This window comes from Rattus norvegicus, chromosome 4 (genome assembly GCF_036323735.1).
Source record: "Rattus norvegicus strain BN/NHsdMcwi chromosome 4, GRCr8, whole genome shotgun sequence".
Lineage (NCBI taxonomy): Eukaryota > Metazoa > Chordata > Mammalia > Rodentia > Muridae > Rattus > Rattus norvegicus.
In genome coordinates this window covers 59,195,320-59,222,067 of record NC_086022.1, presented here as the reverse complement: position 1 = coordinate 59,222,067, position 26,748 = coordinate 59,195,320, and the positions used below count along the sequence as shown (strand labels likewise).

General features: G+C 44.1%; 1 protein-coding gene and 1 long non-coding RNA gene across 2 annotated transcripts in view; one reads left to right on the top strand and one right to left on the bottom strand.

Annotated features, from left to right (window-relative positions):
• Positions 1-18,260: 18,260 nt before the first annotated feature.
• Positions 18,261-25,544, bottom strand: LOC134486568 (uncharacterized). Its single transcript, XR_010065770.1, has 4 exons — positions 25,303-25,544; positions 22,705-22,825; positions 21,371-21,526; positions 18,261-19,085 (listed from the first exon to the last, which is right to left on the bottom strand). It is a non-coding gene; the product is annotated as an uncharacterized LOC134486568 (long non-coding RNA).
• Tnpo3 (transportin 3) overlaps positions 25,056-26,748 on the top strand; it is an 88,735-nt gene continuing 87,042 nt past the window's right edge. The window contains exon 1 of the mRNA XM_063285739.1: positions 25,056-25,106. Within this exon, the coding sequence (XP_063141809.1) occupies positions 25,080-25,106 (27 nt within the window). The 5' untranslated portion in view covers positions 25,056-25,079. The remainder of the gene's footprint in view (positions 25,107-26,748) is intronic.

Below are 26,748 nucleotides of genomic sequence, written 5' to 3'. Positions count from 1 at the left end.
AGGCAGAGGCAGGCGGATCTCTGTGAGTTCAAGGCCAGCCTGATCTACAGAGTGAGTTCCAGGACAGCCAGGGCCATACAGAGAAACCCTGTCTTGAGAAACAAATAGTTTTTAAAATGTGAATTAAGAAGTAATTAAGTTCTTAGCAATGCTTTAAAAAGGGAATTTGTTTTTATCCTATTTCTAAGGATAAGAAATAAGACAAGGTTATGTTTCTCAGAAAAGATGGGGTGCAGTGGAGGGGGGCCTGGGAGGAGCTGGAGAGAGAGGATATGATCAACTTACATTATACACAGGCACTAAATTCTCAAATAGATAGAAAATACGCTCTTTAAACTGTTGTGCATAAATTGAGAGAAACGGTTGTCTTAGTTAGGGTTTCTGTTGCTGCAATGAAACACCACAACCAAAAAAGCAAGCTGGGGAGGAAAGAGTTTATTCGATTTACACTTTTTTTTTTTCCGGAGCTGGGAACCGAACCCAGGGCCCAGGGCCTTGTGGTTGCTAGGCAAGCGCTCTACCACTGAGCTAAATCCCCAGCCCTCGATTTACACTTCCACGGCAATGTTCATCATTGAAGGAAGTCAGGACAGGAACTCAAGCATTTATTTACATTCCCATCACAGTTTCCCTCTCACCTTACCTCCAGCCATCCTCCCATCCCACCCTTTTCCTCAGAAAGTGCTCAGAAAAAGGGAGGCCTCCCATGGATCCCAACCAGCCTTGGCGTATCAAGTTGCAGGAGGACTAGGCACATCTTCTCCTTACTGTATCTAGGTGAGGCAGCCCAGTTAGGAGACAGGGATCAAAGGTTGGGCAGCAGAGTCAGATACAGCTCCCACTCCTTCAGCCTGCTTTCTTATAGAGCCCTGGACCACCAGCTCAGGAATGGCCCCACCACCATGAACTAGGGCTTCCCTCACTGATCACTAGTTGAGAAAATGCCTTACAGCTGGGTCTCATGGAGGCATTTCTCAACTGAGACTCCTTCCTCTCGGATGACTCTAGCTTGTGTCAAGTTGACACACAAAACCAGCCAGTACAATTGACCCATTGTCAACTTGACACAAACGCACACCGTTAAGCCGCAGACCTCCCTTTCTTATCCATCCCCAAGATCTCACATTAACACTATAAGTACTTTAAAAGTCTCAGTCTTTACAAATTCAAAACACATTAGAATTTCAGTCCCTTTAAAATATCCAATCTCTTTTAAAAATCCTGTCTTTTAAAATTCAAAGTCTCTCTTAACTATGGGTCCCACTAAAATACTTTATTTCAAGAGGGAAAAATCAGGACACAGTCACAATCAAAGCAAAGCAATGCTTTGTCCAATGTCTGGGATCCACTTATCACCTTCTGGACTCCTCCAAAGGGCTTGGGTCACTTCTCCAGCTCTCCCCTGTGCAACACACACAGCCTGTCTTCTAGGCTCCAGCAGGCTCCACTCCACTGCTGATGCTGCTCCTGGTGGTCCTCCCATGATGGTCCTGACAGCTCCAAAACGCTGGGGTTTCTTGCTGCAACTGGGCGGGGCTTTCACTGATAGCCTATCAGAGGCTCTTTTCCTGGTGCCATGCCTCAAATCCTTTGCATGACCCCCTTCAGTCCTGGGCCTTCCACTCCCATTGAGGCTGCACCTTCACCAATGGCTTCTCTGACCTCGAACAGTGCCCAGCCTCAGGTCCTCTCCATGATCCCTTCAGAACCGGTACCACCTGGGTGACTCTTACACCGCCAGGCTCGGCTGTCAGAAAGAGATACAACCATGGCCACCTCTAAGAATTCGGCTTCTGGGCCCCTGGAAGTCAGAAAAGGCCATTGGATCTCCCGGAACTGGAGCTGCAGATGGTTGTGAGCCACTGTGTGGGTGCTGGGAACTGATCAGGTCCTAAGTATTCTCAGTCACTGAACAATCTCTCTAGGCCCTCAGACACCTTCCTTTTATAGCCTAGGCACACCTTCCCATGGATAGCACCATCCACCATAGGCTGGGACCTCCTATATCTATTTGCAATCAAGTAAATACCCCATAGACATGACCATAGGCCAGTCCCAAGGAGATAATTTCTCAACTTAGGTTCTCTCTGACCAGGTGTATCACAGTGACAGATGAAGCTACCTGTGGCAGGCATGGTCAGTATACCCTTATGTAAAATACTAGAAAGGTATTTACATGAAATCCCTGTCAGTTCCTCTTATTCTGAAAGAGGATGAGAGGTAAAGAAGGAAGGAGGGAATCATATAAGATGGGAGTTGTAAAAAAAAAAAAAAAAAACCACTGCAAAGTGTTTTCATGTTACAAAGCCGAGGTCAGAAATACACAAAAAGGCTGGCTTTGGGGAACCCCAAAGAATGGTAGGCCAAGTATGGCGGCACATGCCTAATACCAGAACTTGAGGGGTAGAAGCAGGAGAATCAGTTCAAGGTTATCCTCTGCTTCATGAGACCGAGGGCCAAAACCAACTAATTAGTTAATACTAGATTAATAATTAATTAATAATTAAAAAGAAATGTAAATGTGTGTGGTGAAATCCTTTCTCATCCACCTTGGATCAAGGAAGATCTGTTTTCAGACTTGTTTTCACTGTAGTTACCTCTCTCAATCACAAGAGGGCAGTGTGGCCCCATCGCTTTTGGTTGGCGTTTGGGGTGTTGGCTGGGATGGCCTGGTTTCCTTCAGTTTCCAATCTTCTCGCCAAATGTTCCTTTGTCTCCTCCTACCAATAGCAAAGCTAGGGAGAAACCGTGGAGCTGGGGGGCAGCTATGTATCTATGATGTATTGAAATGAGAAGCGTGGGGGTAGGGAGTTCTATGGACCTCACGAAGGTATATATTGCCCATGGAGGCTTTCAAAGGAAGAATACTGACTTAGCAAGGGTTTTGTGGCTTGCTTTGTTTGAGTAGGGAGGGTCAAGACATGGGCTTCAAGTAGACCAGTCTAACCTTGAGGTTAAGAGCTGAGGATGATCGCGATCCCCCCTCCACACACACAGTAGGCTTTACAAAAGATTCAACTCGCGTGCATGCGTGCGTGCGTGCCTGCGTGTTGGTGAAGGTGGGCGTGGTGGCCCATGCCTTTTATCTCAGCACTCAGCAGACAGAGTCAGGTCAGATCTCTGAGTTCAAGGCCAACCTGGTTTACAGAGGAAAGTCCAGGATAGCCAGGGCTAAACCGAGATACTCTGTCTGGAAAAACCTAAACAAAACGAAACCAAACTAAAACTAAGCAAAACAAAACAAAAGAGCTGATGCCTGTAATTAGATACTCTGAGAACTAGAACAGGACAGAAAGTTCCAGGCCAGTCTAGCCTACATAGCAAGAGCTGTCTCAAAACAACAAACAAAACAGCAGGCTGTGGCTGTAGCTCAGCTGGCAGCGTATATGCTTGCACACAGAAAGTTCTGGCTTCAATGCCCAGCACCATGTGGGTAAGCCGTTCTTCACCAGCCTGGTCGGAGTCACGCACCGCAGCAGATGGACATAAAAGACCGTTTACATCCATGTTTCTCTAGTCGAGCATACTAGGATCAAATTCACCCGGGTGCTTGTTGAAATGCAGACCAGTTCCCAACCCCAGAACCACTGAAAGGAGGGCTAGAAACCCCACACTGTTAAAAAGGGGCTCCTCCTCCACTATACCCACATGGCTAACCACTGAGGTGAAATTTTGAATTCTTGTTTGGTTCAACACCAAATTATATAAGAAATAAAACTCAAAAGTTAAGTGACTTACCCAAGATTACTCAGTAAGTCGGCAGCAGCCCTGTGACATAAATCAAGACCCTGACCCCTGACCCCTGACCCCACATCATTACGTTTTTGTTCTACTTTTTTGGTTTTGGTTTTGATTTTTGAGATAGGGTTTATTTTAGTAGCCCTAGCTGTCTTGGAACTCACTCTGTAGATCAGGCTGGCCCTTGAACTCAGAGATTCTCTTGACTCCCTCACAAATGTTGGGATTAAAGGCGCACACCACCATTGCCTGCCTGCTCTATATTTCTTAAAGCTAATCTAGACCGAAGTTTTAAATAGGTACTTCATGGATTCTGCAAGTATTTGGTTATAAGAGGATGTATGTAAAAGAAAAAGAATCATTATTATTTATAATTATTATATTATGTATTAGGACTGTCATTTGTAAACTGTCGTTTCTAATGTCCAAATCACCACAGAAGTTTTACCATTAGGGGTTGGAGAGATAGCTCTGTGGTTGTGGATACTGGTTTCTCTTTCAGAGGACCCAGGTTCAGTTCCCAGAACCCATGTAGCAGCTGACAACTGCCTGTATGTCCAGTACCAGGGAATCAGATGACCCCTTCTGGCCTCTGTGGGTACTGTATGCCCATGGAAGACAGACATATCTGAAGGCAAATGTCCATATACATGAAGTAAAATTTTAAAAAAGACAGGAGAGAAACCCCCTCTCTATATATAGGGTTTTTTTTTTTTTTTAAGATTTATTTTATGGGCTGGAGAGATGGCTCAGTGGTTAAGAGCACTGACTGCTCTTCCAGAGGTCCTGAGTTCAAATCCCAGCCACCACATGGTGGCTCACAACCATCTGTAATGGGATCTGATGCCCTCTTCTGGTGTGTCTGAAGACAGCTACAGTGTATATAATAAATAAATAAATCTTTAAAAGAAAGAAAGCAAGAATCCCACATAATTAAAAAATTTTTAAAAAGATTTAGTTTATTATTTTATGTGTTTGAGTATTTTGCCTGCATGTATGTATATTTACTGAGAATGTGCCTGGTACCACCCAGGTGTGAAGAGACGTCAGATCACTTAGGACTGCAGGTACAGATAGTGAGCCATCATGTGGGCCCTGGGAATTGAACCTGGGTCCTCTGTAAGAAGCGACAAGTGCTTTTTGACCACCCAGCCAACTTTGCAGCCTCAACATAGAGTTTCAGATGAACAATTTCATTGAATAAGGCTGTAACATAAAAAGCCATTTGGAGAAAGAAAATGAACTGTCGAGCGCCCAGCGTCTCGCCAGCAAGAACGACGCGCGGCAACAGGATTCTTCTGCGAACAAGCCTTTATTGTACAGCTCTCTTGGACAGGGGACAGGGGACCTCAAGCAGCAAGAGCGCTCGCCTTATATAGACAGCAGGCTGAGGCTATGCTAATTGTCCTTCAGGGATTGGCGGAGCATGAATTACCTCATTAGCATGGTGCTGCTCCCTCATTAGCATATTACCAGCCAACTGATGCCAGGTGCAAAGCCTGTGCATGCGCAGTACCGTTGTTCACCACAGGATGGCGCCCTACAATGAACTTCAACCCATGCTTCATATCATAAATAGAAATTAAGACATTAGTCATAGACTTATATGTGAAATATCAAAGTATAAAACCTAGAAGAAAAATCTTGTGGTATTAAGATTTCTCAGTGTATTAAAATTTATCAATAAATGTGATACATTTAATACACTGGGCTTTATCAAAATTAAAATTATTTTGGGGGGGAGTGAGATGGGGTTTCTCTGTGTAGCCCCAGCTGGCCTGGAACTTGCTTCATAGACCAGGCTGGTCTTGAACTCAGAGATCCACCTGCCTCTGCTTCCTGAGTGCTGGGATTAAAAGCATGCACCACTACCACGTGGCCCCCAAATTTAAAATTTTTATCAAAAACCAAGTCTAGCCATGCACCATCATGCACATCTGTAACCCCAGAACTCAGAAGGAAGAGGCAGGAGGATCAGGAGTTCAAAACCAGCTTGGTCTACAAGAGATATATCTCATGTAAAAGAGAGAGACAAATTTCAAATACTGGCAAGGATGTGGAGAAAGAGAAACCTTTTATTCACTGTTAGTAGAAATGTATATTGGTATAACCACTGGAGAAAACAATATGGAGGTGTTTCCAAAAAGCTAAAAGTAAAGCTACCCCATGACTGCGCTCTACATGAAGAAACTGAAGTTGATATACAAAAGAGATACCCACACATCCATGTTCAGTGTGGCGCTATTCACAATAGTCAGGATATGCCGTGAACTAGGTGCTCATCAACAGATGGATGAATAAAGAAAGCATATATACATATATGTGTACACACACACACACACACACACACACACACACACACCTAATTCAACCTTAAGGACAAACTTGTAGCTGGATTTTTATTTATGTGTATTTTCTGTGTCTATGTGAGTGTCAGATGTGAGTGTTAGATATATTTCTTAATTGTTCTCTATTTATTTTTTTAAAGATTTATTTATTTATTATATATAAGTACACTGTAGCTGTCTTCAGATATACCAGAAGAGGGCATCGAATCTCTTTACAGATGGTTGTGAGCCACCATGTGGTTGCTGGGAATTGAACTCAGGACCTCTGGAAGAGTAGTCGGGTGCTCTTAACCACTGAGCCATCTCTCCAGTCCAATTGTTCTCTATTTAATTTAATTTAATTTACTGAGACAGGATCTCATTTTAAACTTTTCCTTTCTATTTTATGCATATAGGTGTTTGACTGAGTGTATATGTAGGCAATGTGTGCATGCAGTGTCCAAGGAGGCCAGAAGATGGTGAAGTTATAGCTGGTCGTGAGCTGTCATGTAGATGTGGGAATTGAACCCAGGTCCTGTGGAAAAGCAGTCGGTGCTTTTAATGACTGAACTATCTCTCCAGCTCTGAGGCAGAATCTCTTGACAAGGCCGGGACTCACAGAGTCAGCTAGTCTAGACAGTCAGCAAGCCCAAGGGTTCTGCTGTCTCAGCCTCTGCAACTCTGGGATTACAGGCAGTCAGTCACACTGGCAGGCTTTTATGTGGTTTCTGAGGATCAGTCCATACTCCAGCCTTCACATTCAGAATGCAAAAGCACTTTATCTTAATTAATTTTTTAAGACTATTTTTAACCAGTTAACTCTCTCACTCTGTGTGTGTGTGTGTATGTGTGTGTGTATGTGTGTGTATGTATGTGTGTGTATGTGTGTGTATGTGTGTATGTGTATGTGTGTGTGTGTGGTGTGTGTGTGTGTGTGTGTGTGTGTGTGTGTACTCACACAGTGGTCAGAGGACAACTGACAAGAGTTGGTCCTCTCCTTCCACCATGTTGATTCTGGAATTGAAGTCAGATCTGTCAAGTCAAGCATGGCAGCAAGTGTCCCTACCCACGGGATTATATAATTCAGTGGTCAGTGGCAGTGTGTTCTTAGTTTGCACCGGCTTTGAGCTTAAGTCTCACCACCAAACTTGAGCCATGCTGCTTGGATTCCAGTGCTAATTTTTCAACTCTTCATTAACTTTATCATGCCCAGATTTCCCCATCTGTAAAATGGGCATTATAATAATGCTTGCCTCCTAGGGTTGGTGTGATAACTAGATGAGGTAAAAAGGGCTTAAGTATAGCTTAATGATGTGGTGCTAGCCCAGATATGTGAGAGGCTGAGTCTGACCAATTGTTAAAACTCTCTCCAGGGAGGATGTAAGCAGCATCTTAAAGTCCCAGTGACAAATTGAGGCATGATTCCACCAAAGTTCATTCTAAGGAATCAATGTTATTGGGAATCCTTACCGAGCATAGGTGAGGGGTTACTGACTGGGGTGTAGATTCTCCTCCCGCCCCCAACAGGCCATACTTGAAAAGCCTTTACCCAGCAGAGATGAGGGCTTCCCTACAGCCACATAGATGGAGGTCTTGTCCCATAGTCTTTCTGACCTATACAGTATCAGCCCCTCCCAGAGGCCATGTGTAATTAAGGCAGAGTTTCATATAATAGGCCGGAGGCTCAGGGATCTAAATAGTCAACAAGTCCAGCTGGCAAATCCTCTTTCAAGAACGAAATCCCCCCGGGCTGGAGAGGTGGCTCAGTGGTTAAGAGCACCGACTGCTCTTCCAAAGGTCCTGAGTTCAAATCCCAGCAACCACATGGTGGCTCACAACCACCCGTAATGGAATCCGATGCCCTCTTCTGATGTGTCTGAAGACAGCTACAGTGTACTCATATACAAAATAAATAAATAAATCTTTAAAAAAAAAAAAAAAGAACGAAATCCCCCGAGACGATGGTTGCTGGGCCAAGAAGATAGTCAGTGACAGTGACAACACAAACACACATGTGCGCACGAGTGCGCGCGCGTGCACACACACACACACACACACACACACACACACACACACACACACCAGGGATTCAGAGAGGATCAACTGATCGATTAGATCAGCTCCTGTGGTAAGCATAGGTATGGGCTGTTCTTTATTTTTGGAGCAAGAATGAAAATTTGTCAAAAAACAGGCAAGCAGCTATTTTGGGGGTGTGAGTGTGAAAGCCTCGGGGCTGTTCTGGAATTAGCTCCAGAAGTTTCCTCTCCGTAGAAGGACCTATTGCTTCCGGCCCTTTGACCCATCTGCTGCTCCGTGATTTTCCCCTTTGCTGTATATTTCTTTCTATCACACACTAAGGACTCAACCAGGCATGCAGGGCAAGACAGTTACATGGGGCTGAAATGTGGTCTGAGTCTTTGAACATTTATTAAGTGAGCCCATGTATTCTTAGTGCCTGAGAGCTGCTCTTCATGGCCACTGTCTAGTCAGAAGTTGGTTAACTCACTACTCCCCAAGTAAACAGCATGTTTGGAAGCTTGAAAATGGAATCCAAAGCTTAAAATTTCAAACAGACTATTGGACTTCAGGGCCACAAGAATTTCAAAATAAAAGGCTACCATGAATATCAGTTTGGATTAGGTTTGGTATTAACAGAAAACTCATTAAAAAAACCCATATAAAAATTTGAAGTGTATTGCATTCTCTTATAAAATTCTCAAAGCAGGTGGCCCTGAGCTAACTGGATACTGAGTGCAGAGCCAGGAAAACCACTTGTTTCTCCAGGCAAGGCTATGGATTCATTCATAGTTAGTATTGGCTAAGCAAAACAGTAGTTATGAGGTTAGACCATTCTTACTGTCACAGGCAGTGGGTGACTACAGGGAAACAGTGTTTGTTGGACATGACAGAGTCATTGCACACAGGGACTCTCTGTGGTTGTGATTGTATGCACGAGATCTGCACAAGATCAAGCCAGACAAAATCCCAGCATGGATGGGAAAGGGGCTCCCCAAGTCTATTGGGAGAGAGGTGCTGTTGGCAATAGATGTGTGCTGGGAGAGGAGAATTGGTTTTCTTTAGAGATACAGCCTGGGGGGGGGTTAAGAGTACTGATTGCTTTTCCAGAGGTCCTGAGTTCAATTCCCAGCAACCACATTGGGGCTCACAACCGACGCCCCCTTCTGGTGTGTCTGGAGACAGCTACAGCGTACTCACATACATAAAATGAGAGAGAGAGAGAGAGAGAGAGAGAGAGAGAGAGAGAGAGAGAGAGCCTATCTTAGCTTACTTTCTATTCATCCTGAATCACAGTACATTGAGGAAAGCCAATGCAGGAGCTTGGAGGCAGGAACAGAACTAGAGGCCACGAAGGAATGAATGTTGCTTAATGTCTTGCTCTTTATAGTTTGCCCAGTTTGCTTATCCACGGTGAGCTGGGCCCTCCCACATTAACCATTAATCAAAATGCCTCCACAGACTTAGCTATTGGCCAATCTGATAAAGTCCTCTTCTTGCTTATCTCACCAGATGACTCTAACTCGTATCAAAGTGACAAAACACGGCAAACCAAGCAGCACAGAGGCCCTGGGAGGCAGCCCACGCTCCAGCCGCCCACGCTCCAGCCGGTGGTCCTGCACCCGTGTACAGACAGACTACACCAAGAGGACTCATTTAGATTTTTAAAAAGCCACTGTGAGCCACACAGTTTTGGCACACACCTTTAATCCCAGCACTTGGGAGGCAGAGGCAGGGGGATCTCTGAGTTTGGAGGGCAGCCTGGTCTAAAGAGCCAGTTTCAGGATAGCCAGGGCTACAGAGAAAATGCCTGTATCAATACCTCACCCCCTAAATAAAACAAATTAATATCACATGAAGTTGGGAGGAGGAAATGGTGAGGAATTGAAGGGGTGGAAATGGGGCGGAGTCGATCAATACACATTATACATGTATGAAGTTCTCAAACAATCTTTTATTAATTTATTTTACTTTACAGGTAGCCGAAGGAGTCATAGACAGCCTCTGCTTCCCCTGTTAGGAGTTCCACATGAAGCCCAAGCTGCACAACTGTTACATAGGTGTAGAGGGCCTTAGTCAGTCCCATGCATGCTCCCCAGTTGGTGGTTCAGTCTCTGGGAGCCTCTGTGGGACCAGGTTAGTTGATCCTGTAGGTTTCCTTGTGGTGTTTTTGGCCCTCTGGCTCCTGGAGTCCTCCCCACCACCCTCTTCCCCAAGCTCTGCCTAATGTTTGGCTGTGGGTCTCTGCATTGGTTTCCATCAGTTGCTGGGTGAATCCTCTCTGATGACAGTTATGCTAGGCTTCTGTCTGCAAGCATAGAAGAATGCCATTAATAATGTCAGGGGTGGGGTCCCTCACGGCATGGGTCTCAAGCTACACCATTCATTGGTTGTCATTCCCTCAGTTTCTGCTCCATCTTGACCCCTGCATGTCCTGTAGGCAGGACAAATTGTAGGTCAAAGGTTTTATGGCTGAATTGGTGTCCCAGCCCCTCCATTGCCTGGTTACAGGAGGTGGCTGGTTCAGGCTCCATATCCCCCATTGCTAGGAATCTTAGCTAGGGTCACCCACATAGATGCCTGGGACTCCCATTGCCCTGGGTTTCTAGTTGTCCCGGTGATGACCCCCCTACCCCCTTCCAGTTGTCTATCCCAGTGTTTTCTCCCTCCATCCTCTCCTGACCTGATCTTCCTGTTTCCATCCCCATCACATCTAGTCCCCTCCCCCCCATTATGATTTCTATTCTATTCCCCTTCTCAGTGAGAGTCAAGCATTCTTGTTACTTGGCTTCTTTGGGTCTGTGGATTGTAGCATGGTTATCCTTTAGGGCTAACACCCACTTATAAGTGAACGTGTGTCACATTCATCTTTCTGGGTCCGAGTTACCTCACTCAGGATGATCTTTTCTAGCTCCATCCATTTGCCTGCAAAATATAATTGCCCTTAATAGCAGAGTAATACTCCACTGTGTAAATGTACCACATTTTTATTTATCCGTTCTTCTGTTGTCCCCCCACCCCCAACCCCCACAGTTTCACTGTGTAGCTCTGGCTGTCCTGGAACTGACTCTATAGACCAGGGTGACCTTGAACTCACAGAGATCCATCTGCCTCTGCCTTTTAAGTGCTGGGTTTAAAGGCATGTGCCACCAACGCCTGGATCAGTTGAATTATTTTAATTAAAACTTGTTATTTTGTGTGTATGGGTGTTTTACCTGCACCTGTCTGTGTACCACATGCATTCAGTGCTCATGGAGGCCAGAAGAGGGCTCTGGACACCCTGGACTGGTGTTACAAGTTGTTAACAGCCGGTGTACTTAACCAGCAAGCTCTCTCTCTCCAGCCCCTTGTTTTCTCTGCAGTAAGACTGAAAAGGTAAGATGAATATGTTAAAATTTAGTGGAACTCTTTCTACACAAGTTCACACATGTCTTTATTATATCCATAGATGTTGTTCTGTTATGGAAATCTCCATTCAGTGTGTGTGTGTGTGTGTGTGTGTGTGTGTGTGTGTGTGTGTGTGTGTTTTGAGACAGTAGCCCTGGCTGTCTCACTCTAGAGCAGGCCGGCCTCTAACTCACAGAGATCCACTTGCCTATGCCTCCCGAGTGCTGGGATTACAGACATGAAACACCACTGCTCAACTCATGATCTTCACTGTCAGCTGTCATGCACGCTGTTGTAGATATCTCCACTTACATCCTAGTGGTTAGGATTTAGGCTATCTTGTTATAAGGGATGCTGGGAAATGTAGTCTTTATGTTTAACCATATGTTAACTAATCTGTTAGTGTGCTATATTAGAACATTACATCAGGAAACTGGTAGCGCCACCCGCAAGATCATAGTAAATTAACCCAGCATGATCAATGTTTTAATTAGAACACAGTGAAAAAGACTACTTTTTAGATTGTATTGATAATAAAGAGATCTGGGTTGGGGATTTAGCTCAGTGGTAGAGCGTTTGCCTAGCAAGCACAAGGCCCTGGGTTTGGTCCCCAGCTCCGAAAAAAAAAAAAAAAAAAAAAAAAAAGAGATCTGAAGAAAAACAAATCTATTTGCCAAAAGGAACATTGCTTAGCCTGACCCTTGGAAACACACACTTGTAGGAAGGAGACAGGCATGGGAAAGACCCATCCACATGCTATCCAAAAGAAAGGAAATCTTGCACCCTTGATGCTAGCAAAGCTATCTGTCAGGTAAGGTGGGAAGGCAGGGGTCTGCAGCCTGGCCCTGTTGCTACATTCTCCCTCATTGTGTGATGGTTTGAGTAGGCATGGTCTCCCACAGACTCATGTGTTTGAATCCCTGGCATTTAACTGAAGAGAGTGGCACTATTAGAAGGAGTGGCTTTGTTGGAGAAAGTGTATCACTGTGGGAGAGGGGGGTCTGAGGTCTTACATGCTCAAACTACACCCAGAGGGGACACAGTCTCCTGCTGCCTTCAGGATGCAGAACTCTCCGCTCTGTCTCCAGCACTGTGTCTGCCTGGATGCTCCCACACTTCTCTCATGACAGTAAGGGACTGAACCTCTGAACCTGTAGGCCAGCCCCAACTAAAAGGTTTCCCTTTATAAGAGTTGCTGTGGTCATGGTGCCTCTCTCTTCACAGCAATGAAACCCTAACTAATGCCTGTCTGGGTGGCCTCAGCTCGATGCCCTCTTACCCTGAATAGTCACTTCTTTGTCCTCCTCTGTCACTTTCCTGATCTCTTTGTCAGCCAGCCTTTTCACTCTGTGGCTACAGACCAACAGGAAAGACGGCGTGCTGAGGGAGAAGGACCTTCTCTGAGGCCAGTCCAATCAGTCACGATCAGTGAATCTGCAGCCTGGGGCTGCCCTCAGGGTCCTGCTCTGGCTCTGGTCAGTCTGTTCTTCTCTGGGGATTGCCATAGATTGCCTTTGTCCTTGAGAACACAAGGCCTGGTCCTGGATAGTGGATAAGGGAGCATCTCCTATCACCATTATTTATCAGTTGGCTATAAGAATAAGCTGAAAATGATGTTAGCCTTGACCACATTTCCATGTATTGTAATTCTTCAAGAACATGCAGAAGACAGTGTGAGAGCCCTGAAGATAAGTTTTGCTACTGCCAAACTACCTTTCTGAACACACACACACACACACACACACACACACACACACACACACACAGAGGAAATGCTAGAGATCAAACCCTGGGGCTCACCCATGCTAGGCAGGCAGGCAAGCACTCCACATGTGGGCTATGCCCCCAGCCTCTGCAGCAGCTCCCTTATGAGAGGACATAGGGAGAGCACCTCCTTTGCCTTGTAGTTTGGTGCTAATAGAGAAGCTGCTTTCTCTGGCTGGTTGTGATTTGGAGACGGCACGTGGCAAGCAGGGCTGGACATAAAGCAGTGCAGCATGGCCATCAAAGCTCTCACTTGCCTGTAACCTCTGACCCTTGTAACCTCTAACCCCAAATGTTAGGTTTGGTATAGTGTGGCCGTCTATTTTTTGAGACATAGTATTACTCTGAAGATCAGGTAGGGCTAGAACTCATTTAGTAGCCCATGGTGGCTTCTCTCTTCTCTCTCTCTCTCTCTCTCTCTCTCTCTCTCTCTCTCTCTCTCTCTGTGTGTGTGTGTGTGTTATATGTGTGTATGTGTATCTGCATGGATGTGTGAAGGTAATTTTCTCAATCACTCTCTACCTTATTTTCCAAGATAGGGTCTTTCTCTGAGCTTGAAGCCCAGTGATTTGTTCAACTGGCTAGCTGTGTGATCCAGGAATCTGTCCACATCCCGCCCTTCTTTACCCCTGCCCCAGAGTTACAGACATGTACCACAATGTCCAGCTTTACATGTGGGCTGGAAATCCAAACTTAAGTCCTTGTGTTTGTGTGGGAGGTACTTGCCTCTAAAACGTTTCACTCCGCAGAACCCTCTGTGCCTGCCCAATGTCAGATAAAGAGTTTCTAGTGTTCGAAGGGCATTTGAAACACATTTTAAACCTCTGGGCGCTTTCAAGTTCCATGCAATGTACTCTTTCCATCGTGAAAATAACTTTAAAGAGTATAAACAGAATTCATGCTTGTAGAACCAAAATGCACACACAGGAAAATAGCGAGAAGATCCCCCTGCCTGGAGTCCCCCTAAATCCAATTACTCAGAGGCAGTCACTATCAACACATGGGTGCGCTCTGTCTAGCTAGCCCTATTTGTTTAGATGTGTTCAAGCGTAACGAGGCAGATAGAACTGGAATTATCCGAACAAGCAAGCCCCGCATTCCGCTGTGTGTAGTAGTAATCTAAATATAGTTTCTTCCTGCAGGAAAGGTGACATATATGTATATCCATACATATATATGTGCTAAATCGTCTGAATAACGAGGAGTGTCTGATTCTTACTCTATCTCAGTTACTGATAAACACTATGTAAAACTCAGTGCAGGGGGTAACCCAGATGCAGCAGATCCCTGGGGTCCCACATGTTGTGGACATTAAAGATGGGCTATTGGTGGAAATGGTGCGTCTTGTATAATGAAGCCACCTTGCCTTCGAGGTGGTTGTCTTTCTCTCATTCTGAAGTCATCACTCCTTAAAAGAAACCAGTGTGCTTCTAGGGTCTTCTGTATCTCTCTCACTGTATTCTACTCGAAGAACAGCCCTACAGCACATGTACAGCTCCTATAAGAACCTCCCCAGACAGCTGGGCAGTGGTGGTGCACCTTTACTCCTAGCACTTGGGAGGCAGAGGCAGAGGCAGAGGCAGGCAGATCTCTGTGGGTTCAAGGCCAGCCTGGTCTTGAGAGTGAGTTCAGGATAGACATGGCTACGTACAGAAAAACCCTAACTTGAAAAACAGAAAAATGAATGGGCAAAAAGAACCTTTGAAGTCTTAGTGTAAAACACCTCACCTCCATAAGCCAGATAAGTATAGGGAGCCGGTAGTTGGCAACCCTATTTGGTTTGGGGTTATACAGACTCCCCACTTCTGACAATCCTCTTACCTACATGTACAATGTAAGCATGCCCTCTTGCATTGTGTTTGAAGACAGCTACAGTGTGCTTATATATAATGGATAAATAAATCTTCAAAAATATATATTTTTTAAAAAAAGAATCATTGTTAGAGAGTTTCTATTCAAATATATTCCTAATACATTCTGGTCTGAAGAATGTCTGGCCTGAACTGATTTGGGGTGCAAACTCAGTAAGGCAGGGTTGTGTCTTCAAAGTGAACTTTTTGGGGAGAATCCCCTACTTGCCCACCTCATGCCTACGCATATTGGGAAAGTATATGTTAAAGTCAAACTATTAAGGGAACGGACTTGAATAGTGGAGACGTTACTATATAACCCTATGTTATCAGTCAGAACAAAGCGCTACCTTCATCGAACTCCTTAGTAACCAAGGTCACCCTTTTCTTGAAACCCATACAAGGAAGATGCAAACAGTTAGGCCCTTGTATATAGTCAGTCCACTGCCTATCTTCAAATAGAGTTATCCTGCTACCTTGGCCAATCTGTGTGAGTTCTTATTTTCGATTCTTCAGGTAAGAGGCCAGAAGCCTAGAAACATGGGGGCCAGCCAGGAGGTGAGAAAACGCTTTCTTTTCTGTCTTACTGCTAAAGATTTCCTTCACGGCTTTCTGCTCCTTCCGTTCTGATGTCTGTAGCTGACGACAGCTGAACTAGTCACTGTGGCCAGAAGGCCATTTGTTAGCATACAGCTGGACGCCTCCTTTGCCTGACCTAAGTAGCAGAGGACACACAGGTGAGGCAGATGGATGCCAGGACCCAGGTCCTGGGGGAAAGTGGGTCGCCACAGATGGATGCTCTTCCCGAAATGCTTCACCCAAGGCAAAAATAGTGACTAGGCAGAAGGAGAAGCAGGTGCCCCTCTTCAGCCAGGAACAAGATTCCCGCTCCCCCTCCTTAGTCTACTGCATACCAAAGTCAAACTCTTGCAGCTGCTTGAGATTTCCAACCCCCTCCCCCCTTCCATGTCTCCTGCTTTTCCCATTTCACCTTATAGGAATCTGAAGGAATTTTGGCAGGTCTTGCCCTTGGGTTGTTTTCTGCTCTCTGAAACAGAATGTAACTCTGCGGCCATCTGAATTTTAAGTGTTTTCCTCCCCTGTTTGATTCTTGTTTTCTTTTAATCTCACGTGTGCCTAAGTTACAGCTGTCTCGCCCTGACGTCCAAACATTAAGACCACGATTTATTGCTTGTTCTGTGACTTTGCTTGAGTAGTTTCCAGGCTTGCCTACTGATGATTAAACGGGTGAGAAACACAAATTAAAGGTGTGAAAACTAGACGTTTATCCAGCCAGGAAATAGATTGCCTCCCCAAATGGGGGCCTCCCTCTGTCCTGTCCTCAGCTGACTGCTTCCCCTGACATTAAAATGTCTGTTGTCTGCCAATTAGCAGGCATGAACTAGACAAGGCATTAGGGCATCTCTCATGACAGGATAACTAGATTGTGGAATTGAGTGATTTAGACTCTTTCCAGAGCAAGACAAATCTACCTATTACTCAGGTCAATACCTGTATGTCGTGCTGGTCTGGATGAGAATGGCCCCCAGAGGCTCATATATTTGCATGGTTAGTTTCCAGTCGATGAACTGTTTGGGAAGTGTTAGGAGGTGTGGCCTTGTTGACGTAAGTGTGACTTTGCTGAAGGAAGTAGGTTACTGGGGATGGGCTCTGAGGTTTCAAAAGTTCACATCAGGCCTAGACAATCTCTCCCTTTCCCTCTCCCCTCTCCCCCTCCCCCTCTCCCTCTCCCCTCTCCCCCTCCCCCTCTCCCTCTCTCCTCTCCCCTCCCCCTCCCCTCTCTGCCTGATGCCTGTGGATCAGAATGTAAAGCTCACAGCTGCTGTTCCAGTGCTATGCCTGTCTGTTTCCTTCCCCAGTGATAAGGAACTCACCCTCTGAAACTGTAACCAGCCCCAATTAAATGCTTTCTTTAGTAAGTGCTGCCTTGGTCACGGTGTCTGTTCACAGCAGAAGATAAATAGCAAAGATATACGGATAATATGAATGATTTCTTATCTTCCTTTCTGTGTCTTTAAAAACATATATTACTAAATTTGGGGAGGGGAAGGTATCACATTCCCCTACTAACATAATCTCTAAAACTAAGGGTCCAGGTGACACTCTTCCTTCTCTATAATACAAACTGGCATAACACACCCTGCCTAATTTGGGAAGAGTTTCCTCTTAACTTGATTACTAATGAAACATCTTATAGATTTTCCCTCTTCCACTTCCTACCCAAACTCTAAGGAAACAGCCACCTCTCAGATCATGGCCCTTTCTCCACTTGCCTGATTGGGAAAGTAGCATGCCAGGACCCCAGCAGTGTGTTAAGCCACCACTCCTAAGTACAGATACAGCCCCTGTACTGGCTGGTTTTGTGTGTCAACTTGACACAAGCTGAAGTTATCACAGAGAATGGAGCCTCAGTTGAGGAAATGCCTCCATGAGACCCAACGATAAGGCATTTTCTCAGTTAGTGATCAAGGGGGGAGGACCCAGTCCCTTGTGCATGGTGCCATCCCTGGGCTGTTAGCCTTGGGTTCTATAAGAGAGCAAGCTGAGCAAGCCAGAGGAAGCAAGCCAGTAAGTAGCATCCCTCCATGGCCTCTGCAGCAGCTCCTGCTTCCTGACCTGCTTGAGTTCCAGTCCTTTCTTCCTTTGGTGATGAACAGCAACTTGTAAGTATAAGCTGAATAAACCCTTTCCTGCCAATGCTTCTTGGTCAAGATGTTTGTGCAAGAATAGGAACCCTGACTAAGACAGCCCCCAATTCTCTTTCATAGAAGGCTCGCTGAGGCCATTCTCTGACCTGGGGGAGGGGGGCTAGACACCACTGCATTCACGTAGGAATGCCACAGAGGACATAAGTTATGTAGGAACTCAGACCTAAGAGTAAAGAGATACAGGTAGCATTGTATGATGTCCGTCTAGCTTGAAATTTGAGATGTTCAACATCTTAAGGAGGGATTCCACACAAGGCTGCCCCAGGAATCTGCACTCAGCTAGTTCGTCCCTCTCCAGACGAAGCCCTTTGAAAGAATCAGGTCAGGAATCTTCTATTTTCTCCCTTCCTCTGTGGGTTATCATGGGAAACTTGCATTCAGTTCTTCCAGTAAGCCCCTCCCCCCCAACCCCACCAAGATTGGTGATCAGGGCGGAAATTGACAAAAGGTTAACCCCAGCAATGTTTTATTGTGACACTGCCTTGCTCTAATACAAACTTCGGGGTAGGTGAAAATGCATCAAAATGGTAGTCTTGACTATATTATTATCTTTTAATTAGAATTTTTCTATAAAAGATAAAGAAAATAGTCTGAGATTCCTTCTATACATGCAGGTGTTCATGGTCTTCTCTGAAGACACCGCCACCTACCAAGGAACAAGGGAAGCCACAAAACAATGGGGCTGACCCAGAAATTGTGAATGATCAATTCCTAAGAGGGTCACATGATTTTTAGGGTGAATCCCATACCACCTTCCTCTGACGGGTCATGAAACCCGACGCTAAGAATGTTAGCACATAGTATTTGAGGAGCAGAGCAGAGAAGTCCCTGTTTTCTGTCACCTGAATACCTAATGTTTCCACCAACACAGCCACTATGGGATCCTTCCTTAGGCTATGGAGTGTCTTCAGTCTCAGCTTGGATGAGCATCACACAATGGCCCTTTGGTCTCTTTACTCTTAGGTCTGAGTTCCCCCATAACTTATGTCCACTTTCCAGCTGTGGTATTCCTGGGTGACTGCAGTGGCATTTGGCCACCCTGTGGATGTCATATGATCCCCCTTAGTGAGCCTCCTGTGAAAGATGCTGACTCATGTGTTGAGCTCCTGCCTGAATGAGAAGTTGTATTTAGGAGTGAGGGCTTCTTGGAGCCCTCCTAAGAAGAGCAGAAGCCCAGTCAGGTAAGTCAAGGGTAAAAGCCTGTAGTCAGTGTGACTAAGGAATATAATGAAACGGATGAACCAGCCTGTCTCCACCAGAGCTTGAAAGCTGTCCTGTAATAAAGACAAATTAGATTCACAAATTAGATTCATTTCTGTTTATGATTTAATCTGTTTCTCAGGGATTGGGCTGGGCACTACCTGTAACCTTAACTACTCGCGGTTTGGTACACATGTTCCAGAAAACAGCCACCATGCTTTCGTTTCAAAGGTTCTTATGACTACCTTGTTATCACCACCTTGTTTTATGACCACCTTGATATGACCTTTTTGCTATCACTATCTTCTTGTGATCATCTTGTTATGGCCACCTTGTTGTGACCTCCTTGTAACCATGTCTTTGTTTTAAGAGGTTGTCATGGCCAACTTGTTACACTTATGTTTTACTTTTGTAACCCAAACTATTTGCCTGCCAAATCCCCCATTTGAAAACTCCCAACTCCTGAGCTGTTACAAACTCTTATCTTACCTATGTCCAATGCTTATCTCTTGAACCCTGCCTTTAGGGAGACACAGCCCATGTACATGAACGAAAAGTTTGTTTGAGTTAATTTGGCCATGTTTGGAGTTGGTGGTCTTTCCTCTTTCATCTGTGGGGTTTCATACGGAGGAGTCTTGGTTAGTTGGGATTCTTGCTTCCTTTATCTGCTATCTTTACATCATTTGGGTGATTGTATGTTCATGATTTAACTTTAGATTTATTTATATTCCTCTGGTGCATTATTTGTACTTATTGTGTGAAACAGAGGATTAAAAAAAAATTAAAACCAACTAGGTGGAGTTGGTACGTGCCTTAAATCCCAGTGCCTGGGAGGCAGAGGCATGCAGATCTCTCTGGTGGAGGCTAGCCTTGTCTACAGATTGAGTTCTAGAACAGCCAGGGCTACACAGAGAAACCCTGTCTCTAAAAACAAACAAATAAACAAGCAAACAAACAAAAATTAAAGCCAGATCTGGATCATCTGTTTAACTAACAGACGGAGAGTAGGTTGGAGTCTAGTTCAATAATACTGGCTTCGCATGTACATGGCCTGGGTTCATTTCCCAATACTGAGAAAAACAAAACAAACAAAACCCAAAAGACTTATTGGTTAACAGTTATAGAGTTTCAAATTTTAGGCATCTATTGCCAGGAGGGCTTTCAAAATTGCAAAACGATGCCTGTGCTTGTCCGGGGTTTGTTGTTTTGTTTTTCAGTTTTGCCACAGCCCTCACAGCTGGATCCTGGAAGCTTAACTGGGAATAATGGAAGATTAAGAAAGACAGACAGACACACTCTATTATCCTGCCACCTCTCCACCTACTTTCATTAGACCTGCTGATCCTGAACCATACAGGGTAGGTTCTCATCCTGCACCCATCTTCCCTGCCTACCACTGAGTCCTTTGGACATGGCCAGCTGACCTAAGTAGCATGCTATCATGCTGGACCTGAATGTCCCTGCCATCTCTCTGCCCGCCTTCATCGGACCTGCTAATCTGGAACCATATAGCCTTCATCAGACCTGCTAATCTGGAACCGTATAGCCAAGGAGTCTGCCACACTAGGATCATTGAGGTTAGGCCTCCTCCCAATACAACAGGAACATCCAGAGACTAAAGCCATCTAAATGGCTAAAGACCCTTGAAAGAACATAGTTAACAAAAGCCAGGGCAATACGACACCTTCTGAACACAGCTGTCCTACTACAGCAAATCCTAATACAACCAAAGCACAAGTAAATGATCTTAAATCCAATCTTATAAAGATGATTGAGGTCTTTAAAGAGGAAACAATAAATCCCTTAAAGAAATACAGGAAAATGCAATCAAACAGGTGAAAGAAATGAATAAAACTATTCAAGACCTGAAAGTGGAAATAGAAGCAATAAAGAAAACACAACCTGAGGGAATTCTGGAAATGGAAAACCTAGGGAAGAGAACAGAAACAGTAGATACAAGCATCACCAACAGAATTAGGAGATGGAAAAGAGAGAATCTCAGGCCTAGAATATACAATAGAAGAAATCGGTAATCAGTCAAAAAATATACAAAATCTAAAAAATTCTTGAAACAAAACATCCAGGAAATCTCAGATACCATGAAAATACCTAACCTAAGAATAATAGGAGTAGAAGAAGGTGAAGAGTCCCAGCTCCAAGGCTCAGAACATATTTTCAACAAAATCACAGAAGAAAACTTTCCCGGAGAAAGAGAGGAGCAGGATGGCTGAGAAGCTGTGGCAGGACAATGGAGGCTGATGTAAAGATCTCACTCTGTGTATTTACAGGTTGTTATCAATATTCTTAAGGGATGGATGGTACCGGGCTTTGTATGTTTAAGTAGGCAATTATATCTTACCAGTTGGATCTAAGATTATTGTGTTGTGTGTTCTTTTATGTGACGGTTTGAGTGTAGGAAAGTGTGCGGCGGCTGGAGACACTGGGCCGCCGAGGAGTTGGTATGTGTTTCCGCCAAGATGTCTAGCAGATATCTTGGGGCACCATGATGCCGAACCTAATCGGGATAAAAGACAACAATACTTTTTTTAAATTTTTTATATTTTTACAACAATCTATATATGATTTAATTTACTGTATCATAAATATTTATTTTTTATTTTTTTTTATTTTTTTTTAAAGATTTATTTATCACTTTATTCAGACACACCAGAAGAGGACATCGGATCCCATGACAGATGGTTGTGAGCCACCATGTGGTTGCTGGGAATTGAACTCAGGACCTCTGGAGGAGCAGTCAGTGCTCTTAACCACTGAGCCATCTCACCAGCCCATAAATATTTATTTTTACATCTTATTTTTAATTATTCCTATCTTTCTGTGCAGTAATTTGGTTATATTTTTTAAAGTATATGTGATTTTTTTCAAGAATTTACTTGATTTTTTTTCATGTCATTCACTTCTTTTTGGTTTTTATTTCTTTTCTAATCATGCCATAGAAGAAGACACAATGATATTTAATAAACATGATGAAAGAAATAATGAATCTAAATAAAGTGACTGTATGAAAAGAAGTAATATGCTGAGATGTGCCCGATACAATGGGAATAGTCATTTGAAAAAAAGGGTGATGCCATGATTCAATAAATTATATAAATTGAAAAAAAAAAACTTTCCCAACGTAAAGAGATGCCTATAACCATACAAGAAGTTTACAGAACACCAATCAGACGAGACCAGAAAAGAAAATCCTCCTGCCATGTATAAAAACACAAAATCTATGGAATGTTGCTGTAAAATTATAAATGGGGTTGTCTTTTCCCTGCTAGATCCAGCACCACAGTGCCCCAAGATATCTGCTAGATATCTTGCCAGAAACACACATTCCAACTCTGTGGCAGTCTAGTGTCTCTGCCGCCACACACTGTCCCAAAATCAATTCTCCACAAGAAAGAACACACAACACAATAACCTCTGATCCAATTGATACTTCTTTTTTTTTTTTAGGTAACTTTTTTTGGTATTTTATGTATTTACATTTCAAATGTTATTTCCTTTCCTGGTTCCCCCCTCACCCATCCTTCTTAAATTATTCCACCATATAGAAACAGAAGGAACACTTCCAAACTCATTCTATGAGGCCACAGTCACCCTGTTACCTAAACCACACAAAGACTAAAAGAAAAAGAATTTAAGGCCAATTTTTCATATGAATACTGATGCAAAAATACTCACAAACAGAATCCAGGAACACATCAAAAACATCATCCATCACAATCAAATAGGCTTTGTCTCAGGGATGCAGGGATGGTTCAATATACGAAAATCCATCAATGTAATCCACCATATAAACAAACTGAAAGAAAAAAAAATCACAAGATCATCTCATTTGCTCATCAACATTCCTTCATATTAAAAGTCTTAAGGGGTTTGGAGATTTAGCTCAGTGGTAGAGCACTTGCCTAGCAAGCACAAGGCCCTGGGTTTGGTCCCCAGCTCCGAAAAAAAGAAAAGAAAAAAAAAAAAGTCTTAAGCCATCAGGGATAAAAGATGGATACCTTAATATAACAAAGGCAACACATAGCAAACCAATAAATTAAATAGAAACTGAAAGCAATTCCAGTACTTGAAATTCTAGCTAGAGCAATAAGACAAGAAAAGGAGATCAAGGGATACAAATTGGAAAGAAAGAAAGTCAAAGTATTGGGGCTGGAGAGATGCCTCAGTGGCTAAGAGCACTGACTGCTCTTCCGGAGGTCCAGAGTCCAAATCCCAGCAACCACATGGTGGCTCACAACCATTTGTCATGAGATCTGATGCCCTCTTCTGGTGTGTCTGAGGACAGCTACAGTGTACTTATATATAATAAATAAATAAATCTTTTTTTTAAAAGAAAAGGTTTATTTAAAAAAACAAAAGAAGTCAGGACTACAGAGATGGCTCAGCGGTTAAGAGCATTTATTGACTGCTCTTCCAGAGGTCCTGAGTTCAAGTCCCAGCAACCACATGGTGGCTCACAACCATCTGTATTGGAATTTGATGACCTTTTCTGGTATGAAGACAGCAACAGTGTACTGACATATAAAATAAATAAATAAATCTTTTTTTAAAAAAGTCAAAGTATCAATATTTGTGGATGATATGATGGTATACATAAGTGACCCCAAAAAGTAACCAGCTGATAAACATCTTCAGCTAAGTGGCTGGATACAAAGTTAACTCAAAAAATCAATAGCCCCCCCTTTATTCTAATGATAAGTGGATAAATGGGATGAGAAAGAAATTAGAGAGACAATTCACTCCCCACACAACTTGCCACAAACTAGACTCATCTGGGAAGAAAGAAATTCAATTGAGCGAACACCTCCATCAGATTAGCCGCGGACAAGCCTGCGGCGCATCTTCTTATTTAATAATTGATGTAAGAGGGCCTAGTGCATTGTGGGTGGAACCACCCTGGGTAGGTTTTCCTGGGCTGTATAAGAAATTAAGCAATCAATAGTGAGAAGCCAATATGAAACATTCCTCCATGATCTCTGCTTGAGTTCTTGGTCTGACTTCTTTCAGTGACAGTCTATAATTGAGTTGATACATACGCTGTCTCACTCAGACTTCTATTGTTGTGACAAAACACCATTGACCAAAAGGTAAATTAGGGAAAGGGTTTGATCGTAGTCCATCATTGGGGGACGTGAGGACGGGATCTCAAGCGGGGCTGGAACCTGGAGGCAAGAGCTGATGCAGAGGCCATGGAGGGGTGTCGCCTACTGGCTACCTTCACATGGCTTGCTTAGCCTGACTTCTTATAGAACCCAGGACCACCAGCCCAGGGAGGTACCACCCACAGTGGGCTGAGCGCCCTCCCCATTGATTGTTAATGGGGAAAATGTCTGGCAACTGGATCTCATGGAGGCATTTTCTTACACGAGGCTCCTTCCTCTCTGATGATTCTCATTCGTGTCAAGTTGACACACAAAACCAGTCAGTACATACACCAAATAAATTCTTTCCTCCCTAACTTGCTTTGGATCGTGGTGTTTTATCACAGCAACAGAAAACCAAGACAAAATCTTTTCTCCCACAACCTTGACCACAGAGAAAATCCTTTAGATGAATCTCCTTCTCTGTGATAATTGAAAAGTGCTACTTTGTTGCTTTTAAATGCATCCCATTGAATTCTGGGAACTCTTAACCTCTTTCCGGGTATGTATTAGTCATGTGTAATTCTCTAATAGGTGGTGTTGGGGTTCCCCAGCGGTCAGAGATCACACAACAGATCTCAGGCAAGAGATTTACTGGTGGGGGCACCCACTTTCTGAGTGGGGGACAAGAGAAAGGGAGGTGGAGGGAGGGAGAGAGTGTGCTGGGGGGAGGGCATGGGATTTATAAAGGGTATGCAACTGGTGGTGACAGTGGAAATGTGTTGCATTTGGTGCTACTGTGGCGGCAGGGGCTGAGCTGCTGGAGGCAGGCTAGGGGTGCACCTGGTTCTAGAACTGTGGGTGGTTCTGGTTCTAGAACTGTGGGTGGTTCTGGTTCTAGAACTGTGGGTAGTTCTTGGTTTACCAAGAGTGTGGTCATATCCTGAGTGAAAAGCTGAGCTTTAAAAGATGGCACAAAGCAAATACCCACAACAGGTACCTTGTTATTGTTCTTTACGTGGAGAGAAGACACCAAAAAAAAACCCCAGCACCGCGTGGTACAACTGTACTTTATGTTTTTTGAATAGAAACTTTGGGGGCGTGAAGGAATTGCCTGTAGGCGTCCCCAGAAGTTCACTCCAGGTTGTTTGAATCAGGCCACTGGAACAGGGCCATAGTAAATGGAGCTCACCAAGGTCGGGCAGAAGTCCTCCTTCATCAGGAATGCATCTTCCTCTGCTCCAGATGGCTCGGAGGACATTTCTGACTGAACACCTGGCAACCTTATATGCCGTCCACAGGCGCAGCTTGGGCATTTGCCACCTTAGAGTTTTTTCTTACGTTCAGTCTATAGGCAGCCCCTCTTCTCACAGTGTGGCAACCGGGCCTTCCGTGCACTGGCCCCAACACCACTCACTGTGGAATGCTTGAGACATGCCACACCCCTAATCCCTTTCCCCTTATTGCTTCGCTCTGTTTTGTGACAGCATCTCACAATGTGACTGCACTCTAATGGGACAGCATACCTGGTTGGCCTTGAACTTCTGACCCTCCTACCTTTACCTCTTGCCTTTCACTCACTGTCCCAACCCTCTGAGATTTCTTTCTCGAATGAAGCTGGTACTGAGCGGAGGGTTAGAATCCATCAGAAATCCCAGAGAAATGAGGCGGTGGCCTGTGTGTTGTAAGAGAAACTACAAAAGTCACTCAGGGCCATCCCTCTGTCTCAGTTCCTACAGTGTTGGTCTGAGGGTATGAACTTGAAAAACATGATATGAATTACAGCAAGACTAAAGTATTAAACTAGGTATTTAAACTGAATATTATATTAAACTGAGCTGACTCTAAATACAACTGCTTCCTTTGACCAGATCAGACCTGATATTTAGAAAAAACATTTGGGTATTACATTGCTTCTTATTGTAGAATAAAAAGGAAAAACACATAGACTTTAGAGATAGTGGCAGTTGTGAGGCTGAGGCTAGCCCACCACTTGAAACTACCAGTTTTAGGTCAGTCTGAACAATATAGTGAAATCCTCTTAAAATAGTACATCAAACCCTGACCTAGTGGCTCATACCTTTGATCTCCTTTTCTTGTCTTATTGCTCTAACTAGAATTTCAAGTACTGTATTGAATAGATAGGGAGAAAGTGCCAGCTTTGTCTTGTCCCTACTTTTAGTGGAATTGCTTTCAAACCAAAGCAAACAACAATAGGAAAGCCATATGAGCACTGTACACTCAGGTTTGAAAATCAACAGTGGACCAGCCTGAAGGCCCTGCCTCAATGTGTTTTCTCTTTTGTTACTGCCAGGCTTCCTGCACTGCTCATTCTGTAATAGACTCTATTATTAAAGATGGCTAATAATTCCTTTTTATAAAGACTGAGGCTCATGTATGTAGTCCAGGCCCCTCTTAAACTCCCTATAAGGCTGAGTATGGTTTTAAACTCCCGATCCTCTTGCCTCAGCCTGGGATGACAGGCTTGTATTACCCTGTCCAATCCCTAAACTCAAGTCTCTTGGAGTAGTAGTCAAATTGAGACCAGCATCCAGTGCAGGAAGGACACAGGTCACAACCTTGGGAATCTCGAGTTAGCTTCCTCTTCAAGTTGTTCCTGGTATAACCCTGGATGGAG